The sequence below is a fragment of the Mandrillus leucophaeus genome, unplaced genomic scaffold (genome assembly GCF_000951045.1).
Source record: "Mandrillus leucophaeus isolate KB7577 unplaced genomic scaffold, Mleu.le_1.0 Scaffold1121, whole genome shotgun sequence".
NCBI classification, from domain to species: domain Eukaryota; kingdom Metazoa; phylum Chordata; class Mammalia; order Primates; family Cercopithecidae; genus Mandrillus; species Mandrillus leucophaeus.
Window position 1 is genome coordinate 131842 of NW_012099444.1, and position 24447 is coordinate 156288.

The window sequence follows — 24447 nt, forward strand, 5'->3', positions numbered from 1 at the left end:
ATAACTTTTTCAAGTAGTTTTACAGATTGTTTTGTCAAATGCCATATATCTTATTTCTTTAAAATTTGTTTAGCTTACAAATGTATTTATTAAATTTGTCTTCTGCCTCCCCCAAGGAATACAAGCTTCTACAGGTCTAGAAAAGTAAAAATAAAATAAAAATAAAAATTCATGCACTGGAAAGACAGATTTAGAATTTAAGCATAAACTTAGAAATGAAGATATTCATGAGAAAGTGAAATTTTAATGAATGTTGAAAATGTAACCAATGCTTTTGAATAGGATCACTAAAGATAAAGTGAACTCATTCAAATTTAATGTATTAATTTAATACATAATAATCCCAGCATTTAAAAAATTATCTAAAATGATATTCAAATTATGGGAGAAATAACCTCTCCCACATAGGCAAGGAAAATATTGAAAATATAATTTAAATGATAATTCAAAGTAATGGAATCTGAGTATTTTCCACATTAGTGATTCTGCACAAGAAGTGATTTTTCCAGTCCATTTCCATGAGTAATTCAGTCCATTTGATTAGCTTTCAAAGTGTAGCTTCTCAATGCTTTAGACTCACAAATACATGACAAGTGTTAAAAGGGTTTGCTAATATCTTCTCTTGTTCAACCCACAGTGTATTTTTTTCATCCTAATTATACAGTGGTGTGTTGTGAATTTGAAGAACAAAGATTCAAAATATTTTGTAGTTTAGAAATTGTCTGCAGGTTATAGAAATAAAGAGTAAAAATAATGGAATATTTTAAGTTGTTTATTTCCAGTGAAGATGTAGAATTTAATTCTATTTTTAAAGTTTTTTTTAGAATTATCATGTGTTACATGTGAGTTTATTGCTGTCTGAATTGTTACAAAAAAAGAATCTCTGTCTATTTTCTATTTATTAAATTTAGTCATGTTTTTCTTCAGTATCTCTATCCCATCAATTTTTGTTTTGTTCATAATGTGTATTGCTTTGGGTTCTCCAGAGAAACATAACGAACACTATAAGTAGATAGATAGCTATATAAAGATAGCTACATAGGTATATCTACCTTTAGTTTAGTCTATCTTTAGTTTATCTTTAGTCTCTCAGTTTCTAAATTTTCCATATGCTTAGGAAATCCTCAGAATTAGGGCACATGGTGAGGCTTACAGTTATTCTTTTAACATTTTTCTGCAGCAAGCAAAAAGAAAGGAGAAATTTGGGGTTCTGAGAATAGACAAATAAAGGTGGGTACTCAAGGAGGTGTGGAATCCAGGTGGCAGCTGTTTCTTCCCCATTCAGGTTATCTTGTTTACTTGAACATACAAATGACAAAACTGGCACTTTGCCACTGAAAGGTTGATTTATCTTTAATGTTAGCATAATTTTAGAATTTATTATACTAAAAGAAAAGAAAAAGCATGTGAGGTGTTTTGTTTTCTTTTCCTATGACCTTCAGGCAGTCAACTACTCCATTATGTAAACTTAGGCTAGACTATCCCATTGCCTCCCACTGGCTGGTAATTTTTGTAAATTTAGAAATAATTACATATTTTCAGAAAAGTTGCAAGAATAGTACAAAAATTTTTCATATAATCCTCACCTACGTTCCCCTATTTTTTCACATTTGCTTTATTACTCTCTTAAATATATACATACATACATATAAAATAATAATTGTAAATTGCAGACATGGTATTGCTGTACTCCTAAATACTTCAGTGTGCATTATCTCCATACAGGAATATTCCCTTAATAGTACCACAATTAACATACAAGGAAATTAATATTGATACAATATTTTACACAATCAATTGCTCCTTTCTGATTCCTTGTTTTATAAATTACTTTTAAACATTAGGGCACACATACTATGGGCAATTTTTTTGTTGTTTTCACTTTAATAAGCACCAAGTGTTATTTCAATTAAATTAAAATAGAACTATGTCATGGTTTTTATTCTTACATAATACTACACTATGAATTCACCATAATTGTCCAATATGATCTTCAAAATCTTGTGGAAAAAATACCCAAGAATATGCAAGCAAAGTAGTAGAACATAATTAAGATTATAGTTTTTTTTTCTTTTTTTTGCAGTAGAGTCATATGAGATAGCCCATCTTCATTGGTAAACATTTTTATGAATGTCAATAATCTTTACCTCCCTTGTAAAGCCACTTGTTACACTGTACTGTTACTACACATTTATGCATCTTCAAATCCCACTAGACTGTTAGACTACAAAATTAGTACAGGCAGAAACTGTGCCTCCTTCATTAACCAGTGCATTGTGGATACTGAATCAACTGGTTGAATGAATACGTGAATACTAAGTATGACATAGAAGCGAATCTAGCTGCTACCTTTTTATGAAACCAATGGCCGTCAGTAGTAATCCTCCTTACTCTCCTGTCTGACCTACCCAAACTGTTATCAACATGTATGTCTATACTCACTTTTCTTCTCATTGCAGAAGATTAGGTATGCCCTCCTCATGTCTCCCGCTTCCTATTCCATCCTTAGGTTCCAGGCTCTTGCTCTGTTGGTCATACGTAGTATTCCTCTCCTATATCTTCAACTATTTTTTTTTCTTTCTTTTTTTTTTTTTGGTTTTCTTCCCCATATCCAAAATGTAGGCTTCGTTCTTCCCACCAAATAAAGCCATCTCTTTTTTCTACTCCCTGTAGCCACTATCTAGTCTCTTACTTCCCCTTTTCCTGCAGAGCTTCCTAAAAACATAGCTTGTTATATATTTCTGTTATCTTATCTCCTGTGTATTCCTCAAGTACACTTGATCTAGATTCATTTTTTAATATCTAAAGGTAGTTCTGGCTTAAACAATGACGTGCGTATTTTCATATTTTGTGGACACCATTCCATTTTGATTGACCCTCTGCTCCCTGACATCATTCTCTCTGGTTTCTATACTTTGGAATTTAATTGGATTTAATGTTTCTTGAATGGACAAATGCATCTCCTGCATATATTTTACTAGAATTGAGTAGTCATCTAGAGAATGCCATGTAGATGAAAGCAGAACAGGTTAACACATATTGCTTGTTCCATTTTTCTTCATTTCATCTTGATATGACTTGGCTCTGTGTTCCCACCCAAATCTCATCCCAAATCCCCATGTGTTGAAGGAGGGACCTGGTGGGAGGTGATTGGATCACAGGAGCTGTTTCCTTAACGCTGTTCTCATGATAATGAGTGAGTTCTCACGAGATCTGATGGTTAAGAGTGTGGCACTTCCCCTAATTCTCTCTCTCTCTCTCCTGCCGCCATGTAATAGGTGCCTTGCTTCCCCTTTGCCTTCTGCCATGATTGTTTCCTGAGGCCTCCTCTGCCATGAGGAGCTGTGAGTTAAGCTTCTTTTTTTAAATAAATTACTCAGTCTCAGGAAGTTCTTTACAGCAGTATGAAAATGGACTAAAACACACCCCATTTTACTTTTATTAAGATAAAGAACATGTTAAAATGCATTCTGAAAACTAACAACACACTGAGTGAATCATTGTTAAATTAAATGTTTCCATGTCAATTTGTCTGATAATTTTCTCTTCATTACTATGATAGCCATCCAAAGATAAGGTTCCTTTTTATTTAACATGAAGAGGATGCTAACAAAATTATAATGCTTTGGGACACAGAAAAATTTGTGAGAAATGTTACCATGTATACCACAAAATAAGACTGAGATTCACCCATGAGCTGATGAAATCCATTATATAATATTTTTGTTTTGAATATTTCTTATTTTCTGAAGGTCTGAATACATCTTAAATTGAGTAAATCAGGAGGTGACTAAGCTTCATGCTGGTAAGAAAAGAGAGAAGAAGTATTTAAGTCTACAAAATGTATGTATTTAAAATAATTATAAATGATACTTTATAGAGAATAATTTGAAGAAAATGCAATGATCTTATCACTAAATTCATAAAAATATAAATTATGGATTATGTTTTTATAGTTTTGATGAGTTTGAATACCCAAGAATAGAAAAATAAAGTCCTTGCTTTCAGAGATAGGTGTAGCATGATGCTTTTCAGATTAAGAAAAGTGGTATAATATTTCTGCCTCTCTCTTAGTTCTATTGTGCCTATATCTCATACTTCTGGTTGTGTTAATATCCCATAATATCTCATACTTCTGGCTGTGTTATAGGTTGGACATGCTACTTTACTGTTAGTCCTATATATCCCCAAGATATTGTGTTAACATTTAAGGACCTGTGAGTAATAGGTACACAGTTTAACAACTGAAACATTTGTAGTTTTAGTCATAGAGTCGATCTCAATTAAAACCAAAAAAAAGAGCTTCAATATTACAAAAACTCCCAGTTAATACAGGCATCTTGAATTAGCCTACATGCCAACTTGACCACTGATGAGGAGATTTTTCTCTTTCTTTTTCTCAAAACCAACTGGTTATACGGCTCACGGATAGCAATGTTTGGGTAGCTCTCCTAGCTCTGAGAAAGGGTTTCTAAGTCGGCATGTGAGTTTCAGCGCAGCAACAAAAAAAGAGCACGAACTCTGGATGATTTAACCCCCTACCTTCCAACTCACTAACAGTAAGGTGACTTTGAGGAAGTCGCCAAACTTTCTTTTGTCTCAGTATTTTCCACTGTAAAAAAGGGGTCACATTGTTACCTGAGAGGTTTATTGTAGGCTTAACTGTGTCAATAAATGTGAAGTACTCATGAAAGGAGCTGGTAGAAAGTAAATAATGTGCTAGCTGTTTTGTTTTCAGAGGCCTATATCACTGATAATTTATCTTCGAATAGGAAGTTCAAGTGCCACATCAAGGCTCATCACTAGATTTGTGATCTTGGGCATTTTACATGATTCATGTGACTTTATATTTTTCACTGGTAAAATGAGATTAATAATTCCTGTCCCCATTATCCCACAATGACTTGATAGGTTTTTCTCTTGTGAAGGTTCATGGTGGTACAGAATGTTTCTCGGCCTCTTCATCAGGCTCGCAACAAGGGTGCCCCATTTACTTGGCCAACTATGCTCCTCCTTGAAGGAGGGAGCACATGAACGAATGTGTGAGGGATCAAGCCAGCCATTCCGGGAGACATGAGCAAGCTCTGTGTGCGCCAGTGACCAGGTGGGGTGCCTGTGACCCTGAGGCCCCAGAAGAGGTGATACAATGCTCCTTTAGTTCCGCTGGTTATGGATGGCTATGTGTTAACAGCTCAGTTTGCCCCTTGTCTCATTGTGTGGGGCAGCTGCCCTCCACCAGAGAGGGCAAAGGGCTGGTGTGACAGCCTATTTTGGGTACCTGCACTCAGTGGCTCCTGAGCTCTTGTCTGGTGTCCAAGAAGAATGAGGTCGCATGGACACTTGAAGGATGCTGAACGTGAATAATTTTATTGAGCAATGGGAATGGCTCTCAGTGGAGAGGAGAGCTGCAGAGGGAACGGGAAGGGCAGATAGCTCTCCCTGAAGTCCAGCCGTGTCTTCCCCAAAATCAAGCCATCTCTTCATCGCCAAAGTCCAGCCATTTTGTCTCCAAAGTCAAGCCATCTTGCTGAAGTCAAACTGCCTCTCTCCCTTTACTGACCAAGTCTAGGGTCTTTATAGGCAAAGGATGGGAATGGGGCAGGCCATAGGTGGTTTTGGAAAAGGCAACACTCAATTGGTAAAACTGCATTATTCAGAAAGTACCAATCAGGAGAGAATATGCAAACAAGAATAGAAATTCTCACCTTGGGCCACAGGTTTCAGGCTACTCTGGCTTGAATGTGGGATTTCACTGGAGATCTGCCCCTATCTGCCTAGAATTTCTCTGCCTCCTGCCTGTGCTAATGGTACACAACAGCAAACATCACATAATGCAGGTAGGAACTCACAGGCTAAGGGTGAGCAGGAACACAGGTCTCTGTTTTTGCAATAGTCTGGAGAGATGTGCTTAGACAATGGGACTGGGTGCTGACAGAGGTCATCTGCCTTCTGCTGCTTTCTATTTTTAATTGAGTAAGTATAACAATGATGTTTCTCAGGGGAACAGATACTTTAAGGTTCAGAGCAAGTTTTCTAATGATGTGCTGGCAAAAGCCAGCTCTCTAGCACTTGGAGATGGTGAAGGAATTTGCCCGGCCATTCAGAGAGAATGCCCCAGCATTCCTTTTCTTCATATAATTAAAGGACAAAATGTAAGTAATATATTGTTAAAATGGTAAAGCATTACATAAATTAATTGAGTCTATCTCTGAATATCAAAAAGTAATAATGAAATATTAAAATGAAGAATGCAATTTTCTGTGCGGAGATTATAAAACACACATGAATATTATGTTCTTAATCTTCAATAGATGACTTCTATTTAAGTATTTTATTCATTTATTTATTTTTAGAGATGAGGTCTCACTCTGTTGTGCAGGCTGGAGTACAGTGGTGCAATCATACCTGACTCTAATTTCAAACTCTTAAGCTCATAGGATCCTGCTACCTCCTAAATCACCGGGATTACAAGCATGAGCAACTGCACTTAGCTATTTAAATATTTAAAAATCCAATCTTAAAATAATCTTTTTAATGGTGAATCTTTAGTGTACAACTGGGGTGAGTGGTGGAATCAAAGGCCAAGGAAATTAAAATAATAACTGAAAATGAACAAATTGTTTTACTTTAATAAAATTATATTTCTAAAATCAGCAGCAATATTTGAAAGCCACTAATTTGGATACATCCTTTTTTAAATAACAAAATCAGTTTTTTGTATATTCAGCAGAAGAAAATTTACATGTATATTTGTATATAATATTGGAGCTTAAGTGGAAGTTTTAATTTGCATGGCCACATTTCAATGAGGAAGTAGAAAGTTTTATAACTTGTTCAATATACAGTAGGTAATATGTGATAGAGCTAGAACTCAGATCTGCATTTGCTGTAGTTCAAAGCTATGGTTTCTCATTCTAGAAATATTTAGTTTGCTACAATATACAAACCGACACTGCCCTCTGACCACTGCTGGCTTCATAGGCCTGATTGCCAGGAAGTCACATGGGGCCCTGTGCTTGCATGAATGTGCTGCTGTTTCCATTCTGAATTCTTCATAATATTTGAAGAAGGAACATCACATTTTAGTTTTCACTGAGCTCAACAAATTATGTAGCTAGTCCTGCTTCTGGAAAATATCTTAACATCTCTTTAAATAGTCTCTGTGTTTGTAATGAATGTGATACAACCTGTTCTAATTAATAAGAAAAATTGTCACGGGACAACCATGACTGATCCTTTTCTTTTCATTATTAGTAAAACAGCTTCATGTCTCAGATACCAGATTCTCTTACCTATGACAATCGCACTTATTGACCCCAAATGTGCTTGCTCGTTGCTGAAGAGCTCTCCACCCATAATGATGCTTCCTGAAAGTTCTTCAAAGGAAAATACTCTACTGAGCCCTTCTGTACCTGCCTAGAATGTTCTTCATTTGGTTTATGCAAACCTCTTAGCAAACCACAGGGGCAGTTTTAACTTCCTCTAGTTTACTGAGGGGATACTTTGGCCCTTCCTGCATCTATCTTCAAAATACTAAGCCTATGGGAAAGAGAGACAAAGAGGTGTTGAAACACTATCAATAGACTATATCTCCCACCTAGAAAGAATGTACAATTTTGATCTCATTGTGTTTCTGTAGCACATTATGCAAATGTCTTTAATAGCCCTTATCACCTGGTAGAGTTGTTTTTGGTTTAATTGTGTTTCTCCTCCCCTACTAGGCTCCTTAAGTAGTAGGATACAGTCTTGATCATCTTTTTTTTTTTTTTTTAATCTTTAGAGCCTGAAATTTAGCCCAAACTTTGATGACTGTTTATTAAAGTGAAATGAAATAAAATTCCAAAGTTCCCCCTTTATTCAGTAACTTTGGCAGTATATATTTCAATGACTATTATGCATTTTTTCAGGTGAGTTATATAGAAACTTCCCCAAACTAAAACTAATGAATCCTCAAAACAGATATGTAAGTGCTTCATTACCTAAAAGCAATGTTTCCAATCAGTTTCCGCTTCTGGGTTTTATTTTCCCAACGCGATTTAGCTAATGTTTTAGCTAAAGAGAAACTGATCCACTTATTAGTGTCCTAGCATAAGGTAAAGTGAATCACTATCAGCATAAATCTTTCTCCAATAGCATTTGACAAAAACCATTGATAATTAGGTAGGCAACCACAAATTGATTTATCAGACAGCAGGATCATAAAATGCCTTTTGCCCTTTTCTCATTTGATTTTCTTTGTCCTGGAATACTGCGCTTATATGTGAAATTAGTGTCTCTTGAATGACACAATGTGATTGAGGTCATCTTCATTGTAACAAAATAATTTTTCCACGTTAATAAATGTTATATATATTATAATATGTAATATATCTAAATTTCTAGTTTTAGAACAATTTTTATAACTATATATAGTTTTATAAGTAATAGAATCAATCTTCAAACTCATTAATCAGGTTAATAAAAATATCAGCAATTGAAAAATATAATTAAATGTATTCAACCTGATAAGAGTATCTATCCAGATGTTTCAATTACACTTATGGGTATGTTATTAGTATGCATATTCCAAATTTGGATAAAACTCTTAGAAACCTAATGTGTTATCCATCATAATTGTGGCTATCATATTGTATGCCACAAAAATAACTAAATTATCTTGTCAAATGTTGATTATAATAAACTTCCACCAGATTTTTAATCATGGCTATTCTAAGTTTTTGTCACCCACAGGGATTATTTTTAATTCTTCTCTAAAAGTATTTGCAATCAGATTCAAGGAAAAGACTAACAAGTATTTGTATGTCCTCTTAAATATAGGTTTCTAATATATTTAAGATCAATGGGCAAAATAAATTTTTTTCAAAATTTTAATGAAGAAACTGATGGATTTATAAAATTTCTAATCAAGAACAAGCAGAACAAAAATTAGTTAAACGAGATTGAACAACTAATGAAGATAATGTTTTTATGACACTTAAAACATTGTTGATTCTTTATTAAATGTTATTTTTTTCCAAATTTAAGAAATTTTTGTTCTCTCAAACTATTTGAACTTTACGGAAATTTGGTAAAATATACTTTTGCAAACAAAGATAGAAGAATTTGCTTTTTCTCCCTCTTTGATCCCACCAAAATTCAAAAATGTTCAAGATTATTCTCATGACAATATGGTTACTTGCATAAGTCCAGTAAAAATCTGCTTTCTGTATATCAGGATACAATTTGAAACACTGATTATATTACCAAGTCTTCAACTGAAATATCACATTTGAGAATGCCTGGTTTCAAGGGTTCCTTACAGTACAGCCACCTTCCTAGCAGATAAAAATGGTTACTTCTTGGCAGGCCCAGAAACCTTAAAAGAGTGTGTAAAATCTAAAGTCTGCCTTGGTTTGGCTTTCTAGTCTCAAGAGGTTTTCTGAGATTCCTTTATAATCAACAGATGGGAAAAATCATATTTCCAAAGAAAAGCCACAATAATATCTATTATTAAGCTATAGCCCTGGGCATTGGTTTCAAGTTCTTGTTATCTAACAATAGACTAGACTGGATCCTGAATTCTTTTACATTCTTCCAATCTAACTTTCTTTCATGGAGTTATTAAAATTGGGAACGGCTGTGTTCTTAATGCCTTATATGCTAAAGCCATAATAATTTTAAGAAGCAAGACTTGTACCTAATGTATTGGCCACACAAAACGTTTACCAAACCCACCTGATGCCATAACCAAGAGACACTCAAATCGCAAACCGGGACAAGAAGCTGACATTTTCATGCATAGACAGTTTTCCACGGATGCCAGAGCAAGACTCCATGTCATAATGAGATTCTTACCCCTCTTAATGCCTACCTTTTTCACTTGGCAGGATAATAGATATCTGATTCACTCAATTAGTTGCCTTTAAGTCTAGATTCATGGCTCTAAACCATTATGCAAATGGAGATTGTTATATGACTATTAATTTTACTTTGTACTTTCCATTTTTAAACTTTGTATTTGCCACTTGTTAAAATTCTGCAGAAGTGCAACTCTTAACAAAATAATACTGGTCCAGTTATTTGAGATGATAGCAAAAGACTACAGAAGAGACAAAATTGAACTTAATAATGAACTCTAGGTAGGCTTAGCCTGAGAACCACTTCCTTCAAACCACCATTGTTATTCAAATGCAGTTAAAAGGTTCTGACATTGACTCCTTCTCACCATTCTCCCAACATGGGACCAGACCAACAAACTGGAATAGGTTCATTCTGGCACTAAGAGATAACAAGGATGATTGATCAATGATGTTTTCAGAGAAATAGCTTGATCAATAGGGGGAAATGAGAAAGTTGTCAGAATAAAAATAGAGTTGCTTGTGTTAAAAATAAAACCTTAAAAATTGAGCCAGGAAAGGCTACGAAGAGAGGGTTCCCATGTATAAATGCCTGATAAAAATGATCACAAAAGACTGCAAATTCTGCAGCCTTGAACAAAGGCTATTACAACTTCACACAAAGAATAATTCTGAAAAGACATCTAACAACTGCCTATTCAACATCAAACTAGTGTCACTCTTGTTATTGATTCTTGTAGCTAAAGATACTTATGTAAGAATTATGTGATCGTCTTCATTTTTTCTTTAAAAACCTTTGTCTTCCTTTACTTCCCTGAATATGCACATAGTTTACTATGGTACACATATACCCATTATAATGCCCTACTTCCAAATAAATATCTTTTTCTTTTTTTTAGTTTGTTATTTAGGTTGATAAAGGTAACAGTATTAGCCAATGTACAAAATTGATTGTATTTCCACATACTAGAAATAAAAAACTAGAAAATACAGTTGAAAGATGCCATGTCCAAAAGCATCAAAACGTTAGATACCTGGTAATAAAAGTAATAGGAAATATGTAAGGAACTTTTTTTTTGTACTGTGCTGACTACAAAACTTAGATGACAGAGATTAAAGGAGCCCTAAGTAAAAGAGAAATATATCATGTTTTCATATTAGATGTTTCAATATTGTCAAAATATCATTTCTCCATAAATTTATCTAAAAATTCAATAAAAATCCAAATAGAAGTTCTAGCGGGGTTTTTTGTTTGTAACGTAGAAAGTGGGTAGAGGGGAGTAGCCACATGCTATTGATTGTGTAATAAGTCTTTCAGCAGTGTTTGGCATTTTAGACTATTCAAATGTTTTACTTTTATAAATAAAAATTAATTTTAAAAGTTTTTAGTGTACCTTCAATTTCCCTGATATGTGATAAGCTAGATAGTCCAGAAACGATCCAAAGATACAATGTTGAGAAACATCAGTGTTTAATGAATGGGTACATGAGAAGATTTAATAGAGCCTAAGGATGCGTGGCAAGAATAAAAAAATCTCAGAGAATGGGCTTTCTGTAAACCAATGAAAGAGTTTAGGAAGGAATGGTCAACAATACTAAATGCTGTACAGAATCCAATTAAGGTGAAATTTAAAAGTACCCCTTGGTAAAAATAAGGTCATCGTAGATATGCAAGAGAAATCACAGTGGACTTGTGGTGAATACGAGGCAAGGAAGTGGAAAAAGAAAGTAGAGAAAGTTGAAGAAGCTTAAAATGAAAACAACAACAACAACAAAAATGTTAAAAGTGAAGGTAGCTATGCGATCAAAGGAAACTTTGTTTAAAATAAGGTCCTCAGCACGTTTAAATAAAAAACGTTCCCAAACTTGGCTGTGCACAAGAATCATCTGGAAAACTTTAAAAAATTTTAGTGCCTGTATGTGGCATGGTGATAGGAATATATATGAAATCTGTGTACATTCCAGCCAATTTTGCTGTGAGCCTAAAACTACTTATTTAAAAAATATCCAATGCCCCAATTGTACTTTAGATAAGTGAAATCATTCTCTGGAGTTAAGACCAAAGCATCAATAGTTTTCTAAAGCTTCCAGGTGATTCCAATGTATAGCTAAGTCTGAGAAGCGCTGCATTATTCTAACATTTCTCACAATAAAAATTATCCTGAGAATTTGTTATTAATAAAAAACAGATTGCTGGGTCTCATCCTCAGAGTTACTGATTGACTAGGTCTAGGGTAGGACTCATTTGTTTGCCTTTTTGGAAGTTCCCAGATTACATTAATGTTGCTGACTCAAAGCCACACTTAGAGTGACATTATATTCCAGAGAGGGAGACTGAAGATAAAAGAACGAGGGTATACCTGAAGATCCCCAGCCATGCTGCATACAGATGGGGTGATTTAGATGATTCCAGTGGTCCTCTAAAATGTTTCATAAGCCTTCATAATTTTCTCAACTTGCTGCCTTTAGCAAGCAGCTCACAGAATTCTGGCTGAAGTCTGGTAGTTTGCTCGAGTGCCAACATTTTCAAGTGTGGTTCCCATTAGCAGTAGTAGCAGCTTCACCTGGTAACTTGTTAAAATGGAAATTATCAGCACACCCAAGACATGTTGAATCAAATACTCTGGGGATGAGACGCAGCAATCTGTGTTTTGAAAGACCCTCCAGGTGATTTTGATGCATGCTAAAGTTGAAAATCACTATTTCAGTGAATGGCGTATTTTATGTTTTCAAAAGCCAGTCTGTACATCTAATTCCTCCTACTAGAGGCTGTCTTTGCTTCTTGTGCCCTCGCTTCCACTTAATCATCCCTAATGCCTACCAAGTCATCTGAAGAAACTTCACTTGTGCTATGATGGTATAAGTGCTGTCAAAGCTTCCAATCCTTAGGGTGCTAGATGAGCATCAATTAATCTACAATGTGAGAGGTAAACTGTGTCCCTGAAACAATTTCACCTGTGTCAAGAAGCCTACGTGGTCTCTTCTTGAGTAATGTTACCAACTTCTAATCCTCAATACTCAAAGCACAAAGGATGAGACTAGACACCATAGTATATACTTTCTTCTCGTCCTCCTGTAACTGTTTTGTTACATGAACTGTATTGGAATAGTTGAGCTGAGGACAACTTTATTTTTTTAACATAACCTACATAAATGGTTTAGAACCTTGTTCTGAAATATGAGCAATGAAATTTTATCTTTTGTGCTTAGTGTTTGCAAGCTTGACCAAAAAACAAGCATAAAATGTTCCATTAAAAAATTCTGCTAACAACTTCAACCAAAGTTTTCTTCCTCTAAAGAAAGTTTGAATCTCTATGAATGGGGGCAAACAAACAAGATAACAGTATGTGAAAATTTCTAACTTTCGTCATGTACAAATGTTCTGTGTGAGCTAGCATATCTGAACTATCAGCATTCAATTGAACATGACCGTAATAACACTGTCTAATATATACTAAGCATTCAGTATATATCATGCATTGTAATGAAAATTACCTAATTTTATTTTCCAAACCCTGATTCTGTCAGATCTGCATAGAGAGGGAAAAGTTCATCTGTCTTCCAGGGGATGTAGGCAGGGAAGTTTCATAAAAGAAATTGTGAACAAGACACATAATTTGGAAATGAGATTGCTTCCCAAGAATTCTGTAGCAGAAAATATGTTATTTATTTTCTTGTTTAAATTAATTTTGTTTCCAGTTTCTTTTCATTAATGTATGAGAAATTCCATTTTTATGATTTTTAAATTTTTTTTTCTTGAGAAAAAGTGGTATGTGCCATTTTCCCAATAAAATGTCCTAAAAGATTCCTAAGAAATGTCACAAAGCATAGAGAACTGGGGTAAACTTATAGACTAGGGTCTTGTAGTCCCCTGGAAGACAGGAATTTCCACTTCCTCCTGGCCACCCCAGAGTATGAGGTTCTTTATGTGAGTCTACCAGGACAGTGCACCCAACAAACATCTTCAGGCATACATGTGGGCCCATTTGCCTCTGGATCTTTGAAGGGGAGTAAGGGACAGATCCCTACGCCTTGGCAACATGTGCCTCAAGTCTGTTCCCTCTCCCTTTGAGTGAACCACTTCTGCTGGCTTTAAATTTTTGATCCCAAGTCTTTCTAGAATGACCTAGACTGTACCCTTTTAAGCATAAACTTTTGCAAACAAAAATCTATTATTTTCTTCTGTGGGCAGAAATTCTAACTACAAGGGGAGGATTTATCTAAAACATTAAATGGTAACACTTATATAATTAGGATTGCTCTATCCAGATACTTTTATAAGAAAGAAGAATAGCTTTTCTGTGGAAGTATCCACGGCTTGTTTTATTATATTTCACTGAGTCTTTATCTCTTTTGATCCCTTTAAGAGAGTGTCTGTGTAGTTCTGATGTAGGATAACATGGTATTTGGATATTGTCATTCATTGAAACCAATAATACCTATGAATTATCATAAATATTTTAGTTAATTAAATAGTGATATATAATTGAAAATATTCCAAATTCAAAGATATTTCATAGGTAATACGAATTAAAAAATCACCCATTAAATAGTGTGTTAGATTTAAAAAAAAAAAAAAAAGTCCACGATATTTTAGAGCTCTTCCCATCAAGAAGTGGAATCTCTTTCAACATCCCTTGAATGGGGATTTAGCCATGTTACTTGATTTGGTCAATGGGACATTAACAGACATGATGCAAACAGAGGTTTGAAATGTGCTTATGCATTAAGGATGTGTTCTGTGGCTCCGTTTGCAACCCACCTGTGATATAACGAAGCTAAGCTAGGTGTGAATAAGTCCAGAGAAAGAAGCCTGTCCTAAAAATAATAATGGATGTGACTTTTTCCCAATGAAGTAGACTAAATCTGATAAGTAGAAATCCACACAGTTTTTAAGGGAGCTGTATAAGCATAAACTAAAAGAGACTAAGACATTCTAAAGTGAAGAGATCTCTGTTTTCAATATTCGTAGACAGAAACCCATAAAAGTTACTCAGCTAAAAACATGGTAATTTCATTTAGAAAAGAAAAAAATATTTCAGAAGGCAAACACATTTTCTTCTGTGGGAAGAAATTCTAACTACAAGGGGAGGATTTATCTAAAACATTAAATGGTAACACTTATATAATTAGGATTGCTCTATCCAGATACTTTTATAAGAAAGAAGAATAGCTTTTCTGTGGAAGTATCCACGGCTTGTTTTATTATATTTCACTGAGTCTTTATCTCTTTTGATCCCTTTAAGAGAGTGTCTGTGTAGTTCTGATGTAGGACATGGTATTTGGATATTGTAGAACAATGGACTGGAAAGCCACTCCCAGGGAGCAGCATTTTCTCTGTCACCAGAGTAAGGGGAACTAGAAACATATCCCTTCTGATTTCTATAATTTCTATTGACCAGCGACTACTACATGAATTTTATTTGTTCATTGTGACTATTTTGACCTTTGCTCAGTATTACGTGTAAAGTGGGTCTTTTTTGTTCTCAAGTCTCTGAATCAAGAGAAGCTGCGTCCAAGTATCCTCGCTCACATTTACAGAAGGTAACAGATCACATCATACTGGACTTGAGCTTAATGCTGTAATTGAAAGAGACTTGTTGGGAGTCTTGATGGGGTTAAGGATATTTTGTGTTTGGGAAGAATGTAAATAATTGGAACCAGAGAGAAGACAGTGATAAATTGTGTTGGGGGAAGAAAGGTCACAGAATTTTGCAGCAACTGTCATTAAAAAATTGAGTCTATTTTTCCACCCCTTGAATGTGGGCTTGGCTATGTGATTTGCTTTGGTCAATGGGATATTACTAAGCATAATAGAAGCAGAGGCTTGAAATGAGCTTGAACATTTGAACTTGCTTTCTTATTGCTTTTGTAACACAGTCATGTGTAAAAGCTTTGGCTAGCCTCCTAGATGATGAAAAATATGTGACCTATTGCCCCCATTCCCTCAGCCAATAGCCTGACATGTCAATGAAGCCATCTGAGATGAGACAGTCCCAACCAATCTCATAATTGACTCAAAATGCATGAGTGAGCCAGGTTCTGAACAGGAGAACTATACAATAGAACCCTAAGCTAAACACAATGATTATTTGAAGTTAAAAAAATTTGATACAGTTTATTATGCAGAAAGAATATATATGAACAGGTTTAGTAAAATAAAATGTATTTAGATATTTTCAGTGAAAGTTGCTTAGTTTTGTGGAGGACTGGCAAAAATAAATGCCAGTGACCTCTGACATATTCTTTCAGGGTAGTTCTTATGGCCACAGTTCAAAATACATGTAGTCCTAGAATGAAAATGAAAAATGCAATTAGGTTGGTTTAATAGTAGAAACAACTGCAGGCATTAGACATGGGAATGCTTTTTAAGGTCCCTATATTATAATATCATGATCACAAAACATACTAAAAAGCAAGTGTCTGAGGAGCAGACCCGTGAGGAACAAATTTCCAAGGGCATAAGAATGACTGTTTGCCCTTAAATACATCAAAATAATAGATTTGTGCATCGCTAAAGGCCCTTAGAGATCAGCAACTAATACTACCTCATTTTACTTATATATGTTTTTTCATTCATATACACATCTTAGAAAACTGGAGGAAAAGAGAAGGAAAACGTTTATATTTTCAATCAATCCCAAAATCTACCGTAAGTATTTTGGTACAAATTCCTCCAAGACGTAGATAATTGCTGTTATAATGTGCTCATACCCTGGCTTTTTTCACCGCATAAACTATTCTGAGTATTTGTGTCATTAAAGGTCCTTAAAAGTATTCAGTTTTTTAGTTTATTTTAATATCTGTTTATTACTCTGTTCTAGAGATGTCTCATAATGTATTTAGTAAATCTCATACTCACACATTTTATGTTGTTTTAACTTTTACTGTTTATTTGAGTGAAGTTTGCTACATAGAGTATATATTGCTAGTTACTATAAAGATTGTACATCATTATTTGTCTGCATCTGAAAGAATATAAACATTACATTTTTGACAAATGTTTTTAATTCATTCCTCTAAAAGTTGTACCTAGAGTTCATGAGCACTTGATTCCTTAAATCTTCATCAGCATTGAGCATACATCATTAAAAATGAAAACATTAATATATGATTTTAAAAATGGTATTTTATCCTTTATTTTTTGCTTCTCTTGTGTGTTTTTGGAAATGCTTTCTTAAGTTGAGTGTTTATTTTTATTCCCTCTTTGATAGTTATTTGAATTATTTTTCATAATATTTGTACATTTTCATTAAGTATTTGATATTTTTCTTATTTAAATATCATTTTTATTAACATAAGAATATTATTCGTTGGTCATATTTGTTGTGTATTTCCTTAATTTATTGTTTTCCTTATTTCCCATATTTTCCTTAATTTATTATTTGCTTTTAAATATTTAATATTATGAGGTTTTATGGGGTACAGAAATTTAAACTATTTAAATGTAGTAGTCTGTTACTTTATGATTTTCTTGCTTCAAAAGACCTATTTGTCTAGAGTCCAAGTATGGGTACTCTGTTTATTTTTGTTTGCTTAATTGTTCAATATCTCCTTCAATTCCTTGGGTTTATTCTTTTTTATTTTTTTCTAACTTTATAGTTTTAGCTAATTAATTTAACATTAATTTTTCTCTTTTCTTCAATAATTATTTATAGCTATATATTTTAATATCTTTAGTTGCATACCAAGAGTTTTGACATGTAATATTTTATTACATATTTTAAAGTATTTAAAATTTTTTGTTATGGCTTTTTAAAAATAATTGGGTTATTTTTATTTCTATATGTATAAAACATTTAAAATATTTACTAACTTCTAATTGAGTCTCGTTTGCTCATATACTAAGGTCTAAATGATAATGATTCTCTGTAATTTGTTGAGACTTGCTTCCTGGCCCACTATTATATCAATTTTGTAAACAATGTTTATTTGAGAAAAGTGTGTATTGTCTAATTGTTTGGTAAAAGTTCAGCGGGGCAGGGTGGCTCATGCCTGTAATCCCAGCACTTTGGGAGGCTGAGGCGGGCAGATCACGAGGTCAAGGGGCTGAGACCATCCTGGCCAACATGGTGAAACCGCTTCTCTACTAAAAATACAAAAGTTAGCTGGGCGTGGTCGCGGGCGCTTGTAGTCCCAGCTACTCGGGAGACTGAGGCAGGAGAATCGCTTGAACCCGGGAGGCGGAGGTTGCAGTGAGCTGACATTGTGCCACTGCACTCCAGCCTAGTGACAGAGACTCCGTCTCAAAAAAAAAAAAAAAAAAAGGTCTAAATAAGACCATTAAATCAAGCGTATTCATTTTGTTGTTCAAATTTTAAATAACTTTACTAATGTTCTGTCTCTTATATCTAGTATAAATGAAGAGATATGAGTAAATTCCCCATTTTTATGATGGGTTTGTCACTCTAATTTTTAGCACTTGTCTCTATATTTTGTTTTGTTGTTGTTGTTTTTTGAGATGGAGTTTCGCTCTTGTTGCCCAGGCTGGAATGCAATGGCGTGATCTCGACTCACCTCAACCTCTGCCTCCCAGGTTCAAGTGATTCTCCTGCCTCAGCCTCCCTAGAAGCTGGGATTACAGGTGTGCACCACCATGCCTGGCTAATTTTGTATTTTTAGGAGACGGGATTTCTCTATGTTGGTTAGGCTGGTCTCGAACACCCGACCTCAGGTGATTCGCCCACCTTGGCCTCCCAAAGTGCTGGGATTACAGGCATGAGCCACTGCACCCGGCCACTTGTCTCTATATTTTGAAGTTAATATTACATGCATACAAGCCTAGAATTATTACACCTTGTTTGAATAGAAACTTTATCATCATGGGAACCCATTTTGTTTCTGTTTCTATTTTTTGGAGTCTTAATGTCTTTTTTTTTTTTTTTCCTGCTATTAATTTAGCTTCCCTAGCTTTCTTGTGGTATTTATCCATATTCTCTTTCTTTCAATTTTTTGGTCATTAATTTAGGTTTGTCTTTTTAAAAGAGACTACAGACACTCTAAAAATCCAATTTAATTATTCTTTTTTTTTTTTTGAGATGGAGTTTCACTCTTGTTGCCCAGGCTGGAGTGCAATGGGCAATGTCAGCTCACCACAACCTCCGCCTCTCAGGTTCAAGTAATTCTCCTGCCTCAACCTCCCGAGTAGTTGGGATTGCAGGCACGTGCCACCTGCTCGACTAATTTTGTAATTTTAGTAGAGACCAGGTTTCTCCATGTTGGTCAGGCTGGTCTCGAACTCCCGACCTCATCCCAAAGTGCTGGGATTACAGGCATGAGCCACCGCTCCCAGCCCAATTTAACAATTTCTGTCAACTGGTAATTACAGAAAATTTACAAAAATGTCATTTTGTTCAGTGTCATTTTGTTATAATGTTGATGGCAAAAATAATTAGTTTTATTCTATATCATTGTGCTTAAATTTGCAGTTTCCAAGAACCCATCGAAGACAGATGTGGTTTGGCTCTGTGTCTCCACCCAAATCTTATCTTGAATTATAGTCCCTATGTGTTGAGGCAGGGTCCTGTAATCCCCAAGTGGGAAGGGAGGGCAGTGATTGGATCATAGGAGTGGTTTCCCTCAGGCTGTTCTTTTGATAGCCAGTGAGTTCTCAGGAGATCTGATGATCTTATATGCATCTGGCATGTCCCGTGCTTGTACTCACTGTTTCCTGCCGCCTTGTGGAAAAGGTGCCTGCTTCCTCTTCACCTTCCACCATAACTGTAAGTTTCCTGAAGCCTCCCTAGCCATGTGTAACTGTAAGTCAATTAAACCTCTTTCCTCTATAAATTACCCAGTTTTGGGTATTTCTTTATAGCAGTGCGAAAATGAACTAATACAATGACATTAAGTGAGGATTAGGAAAAAGGAACATAACCTTGGGGGGCTCATCTAAAGTTCAATAAAATTTGAGAACAAATAAAATGCTAAACATATCTGTGATTTTATTAGAAAAATAAACTAATAGCACATATTTAATTTGTGAATTTAAAAAGAAGCAAAACTAAAACACTAGTCAACAAAAGTATGTAAGTTGTGTGAGAGAGATTAGAATTATAATGTTTTTAAGGTCTTTGTATTGCTCAAGAGATAGAGCTCAATGAAATAATATCTATAGTTTCCAAATTAACAATATATTACCATTTCAATAAAGTGTAACAAGCATGTATTAATTTTACATTGTAAGAGATAACTATAAGTCACATTGAATGAACCATATTTTTCCTATTTCCAGTGACAGTCTGATTTTTCATGAAGGCTAAGGATTTAAACCTGAATCATCATGTTTCTAGAACACTCTAATTTTTGCTTCCTTTGCAATATGAATACTGAGTCCATGATGTCATTTGGGGACTGAGGATGGCCAGAAAGGCACAATTCGCAGTTCATTCAGATGATTCAAGGAGAAATATTAGCAAAAGTGCAATGGTAATCTCAGAAAATATAATTTTCAGCTAAATAGAGTAAAAATAGACTCACAATGAGGAAAGTTGCTCCAAGCATCAATGCTTTAATTTTAACATCAAGATCAAATGGAAACTGGATCCCAAATTTCTCACCATTGGTTAATATTCCCCTGACAAATCCAGAGTACTGTTTTGAAATCTTTCCAATAACCATTTCCTCATCCACAGTCAATAACTAAAATGGAAAAATATATAACCTTTAGAGAAAAATCTATGAGATAAAAAGTTATTCCTGTACCAAATTTATTAACTAATTATGACCTTTATGAGTTATAATCATACTGATTGTACCCAAGAATTTACAAAACATGCAACATGGACACATAATAGCCCAGTAAAATTTATAGACAATTCCTATCTAAAAGTAGATTTTCAAATTGTATACAACTGATTATATCTATTTCTATGTCTACGTATACACACATATATAGTTAACCCATATAATTTGCTTTAATTTAACATGAGCATGAATTTCATTATAAAATGAAAACCACTAGCTTCTCAGCTCATTACACAGCTTCCCAACTCTTTCAGAAGTGCTTTTATTTTCTGGTTGCCTTTACTTTTTCCTCATTTTTTTTTTCTCTGTTACTTATCTAAACCTCCTAGAGCATCATTTCTCATACCAACTCACACTAATTCCTTCAGAATAAGAGATACTCATGTGAATATAAAGCACCAAACCTGGGATGAATCATAGTACCTGCCTTGTAATGAGGGCCATAAGGGAAGGGTAGGGTACTATCATGTAGTACAATTGGGAGCTGATAAGCAGACTACACAAATGGTAGGGGCATGGTTTTAGAGTAAGCTGCTTGGGGATAGCATCATTTAAGCTGAGACTTAGAGGACCAGAAGGAATTAGTGACAAGAGAAATAGGAAGACAGACAGCATTCCAGAGAAAGTTAACATGTGAAAAGGCCCCGAGTTAAGAGGGAGCATAGCTGGAGTGAAGTGAGGGAGGCGGCTAATAGCAGAAAATTAGTGAGACCAGAGAGGTTAGCAGGGCTGCTCATACACAGCCTTGTGAGTAGTGCTAAGGAATATGGGAAATGAGAAATATCAAAGTGTTTTAAATATACCCAAAGTTCTTCACCCTTTTCAGAACTCTGAACCCACCATTCCCCCTCATTCTCGACAAAATATCTTATCTCTTATATTACAGAAAAAATAAAAGCTGTGGAACAGGAATTCACACTCAGACACCAGCCCTACAAACAGAACGTATTCGTACTAACATTTCCGGCCTCCTTCCTGTTATGGTGAATGGGCCATCTCTATATGAAGCTAATTCTCTACATGTGTCTTAGTCCCATACCAAATAAGAAACCGGGTTCATCAAGTATTCAGTCTGTTGTATCTCCATACTTTCTCTCATTTGGCTCTGTTCTTTTACAATCAAAGGGATAATGACATACTTTTCAGAAAAATACCTCACTTTCCACCTGTGCCTTCATCAAGCCAGAAACAGGATTGGGGTATTGCAGAGATATAAGTAATACAAGTACATGGTCAGTTGCTTTCTTAATTTTTTGGTGTATTTCATCATAAAAAAAGTTTTACATTAATTTTAATTAAAAAAAGTGCAACACATTCATTTATCACTTACCATTAATACTAAGATTTGTGTTGCTCCCTTAAATTTTGTACCTGAGATGAACACCTTAATTGCCTCATTCTAGTTCTGGCCCTGTAACTAGCTACTACTTTATCTCTTTCCTCTTATTCATAGACAAAAGTATTAAAAGGATTGACCACATTCATGCAAAAGATGACTTTCTTAGAAAATCATGATTTCCCTTTCTTGCTCCTCTTACTTGGAGCTTACCCAAGAGTGCCAGCTTTAAAATTGTTTTGCTTCAAACAGAAAAAATGGGAAGAGTTTTATATAGCTTTGACAAAGCTTTGCAAATATTACAATGAGTAGGATTTGCTATATTATACTCTGAAATACAAAATAATGCACAAAAAGCATTTTATTATTTGGTGTCAGTAAAAAATGGCTTTGGATTCCAGAGTTTTATGCTTACTTTGGAAGTCTACTCTGTTACTTTGGCTTTTAACTTAAAATAGAGCCCCATTGGAGTCATATTGTTACTTTCTGAACTAACCATATTATTAACAATTAATTTGTAATATATTAAGTATATTTTTCTTAATCAGTATATGCAGATGCCAGTAAGAATCAGAATCACTAAAATGAATTGACATAATTCTAAGAAAGGAAGGAAAATTGGATAGTATTTTAGTTAGGCTGTATGCAAATTTTCTACTAGATATTTTAGATATTCAAACAAACAAACAGGTTTTAGATGAAAGTTAGGGAAGTATGACTTTTTGCACATCTACTATAATGTTAAACCAACACAATATTCTCTATTGCTTAGAAATCTTCAGGTTTAAATAAATATAACAAGTTATTTAATTTTATTAACTATATGAAGTATGTTTAGTAGCTAATTTCCCAAATTATTATCTGGATGTTGGCTATAATCTGAGAAGTAAATTAGTAAGCACATAGAAAAATTTTTAAAAAATATTAAATTTCAAAGTTTTATAAAAAGCAGAAACTGTGTTAATTAACATTAATATAACACATTAGCTATAATTAGTACCAGATTAGGTCATTGTCCATTTAATAAAGTTTAAATTTCTCTGTCAATATTCTTTGAGATATTAAATAACTAACTTTTGATACCTTTAAAACCTGCCTTATAAGCTACATAAACTTATAGAGCTTTTAAATAAGGATGCTGTGAATTAGTAATCCAATTTTTTAAAAAAGCGAATAGTTACAATATTTTCATAATAATATTCTTTTATTTTTCTTTATTCATATTCACTAATTATATCTATTATAAAAATGTAATAAACTAATTTTAATATGACATTAAAATATTGTTAATTACTTACATTAAAATTTAGATCCCTGAGACAGCTGAAGACCAACCATGGGCCTCTAATTTTCATTACCTCCTCCTTATTCTCATTTTTTATTTTGAACTTTGGCAAGAATGGGTGAAAGTATTGATAAACATACCCAATTGTTTCACCAGGTGGAGCTTCAACTTTTAGCTACAAAAGATTGAAAATATATCATTGATCCGACCGGATATGTTAGACTTGTAAGCAACACTTTATTTAGTTCTGTACGACCTCTTAAATGAGCTTTTTGTATATTTAGACAGAACTTTCTGTATTTAAGGGATGCCTCATGTTTGAGAATAAACATAGAAGTGAGAAGACCAGGATTTATATGTTAAAGTCCCCGGAGCTAAGACATGACTTCACTGCTTACTAACTGCTTGAAATGTGAACAAATCACTAAAGTCTCTGAAATTTACTTTCCATTTGCAAAAGGGGGATAATAATAATTTCCTTTGTAGGCATGTATGAGAATTACTTTTTAAATTGCAATGCCCATGAAATACAACATAAACTCTAATCTCATCCCAAACTGCTTCTTACTCAATATGCGAAACAGTTTCATAACTCTTTGTCACGGCAAATCTAAATTTTGTCCCAATTTTTATTTAAAGCTCAGTTAATCAGACTCAACAGAGACTTGTTGAATAAATTATGGCATATCCATGTAATGGGTTATTATGCTGCCATTTAAAGGAACAAAGAAGTTCTAAACATAGATGTAATCCTCAAATTACAGTGTTATGTGCTTAAAAAGTAGAATAATATGCTACTAATTATGTTAAAACACACACACATAGCATAAACATGCTATATTTATATAATACATTATACAAATATTCACAACATAACTGTGGAAGAATACATAAGAAACTTATAATGGTAGTTGTATCTAAAAAGGGATGTAGGAGGCCTAGGAAGCAAGCATTTGAGAGAAATTGTTTCTCCTGAATATGCTTCCATTATATTCTGTCCTTTTCTATTCTGAAAAGTAGAGAATTCTGACCTTTCCTTTCCTTTCCCTTTTCCTTTTCTTTTCCTTTTCTCCTTCCTTCCTTCCTTCCTTCCTCTTTCCTCCTTCCTTCCTTCTTTCCTTCCTTCCTTCCTTCCCTCTTTCCTCCTTCCTTCCTCTCTCTTCTTCCTTCTTTTCTTTCTTTCTTTCTCTTTCTTTCTTTCTTTCTTTCTTTCTTTCTTTCTTTCTTTCTTTCTTTCTTTCTTT

General features: G+C 34.3%; 1 protein-coding gene across 1 annotated transcript in view; it reads right to left on the reverse strand.

Annotated features, from left to right (window-relative positions):
- Nucleotides 1–15985: 15985 nt before the first annotated feature.
- Nucleotides 15986–24447, reverse strand: part of LOC105550219 (phospholipid scramblase 1-like) — a 19287-nt gene continuing 10825 nt past the window's right edge. The window contains exons 4-7 of the mRNA XM_011995101.1: nucleotides 23217–23378; nucleotides 20316–20477; nucleotides 18574–18575; nucleotides 15986–16126 (exon numbers count right to left, since the gene is read on the reverse strand). Of these exons, the coding sequence (XP_011850491.1) occupies nucleotides 16030–16126; nucleotides 18574–18575; nucleotides 20316–20477; nucleotides 23217–23378 (423 nt within the window). The 3' untranslated portion in view covers nucleotides 15986–16029. The remainder of the gene's footprint in view (nucleotides 16127–18573; nucleotides 18576–20315; nucleotides 20478–23216; nucleotides 23379–24447) is intronic.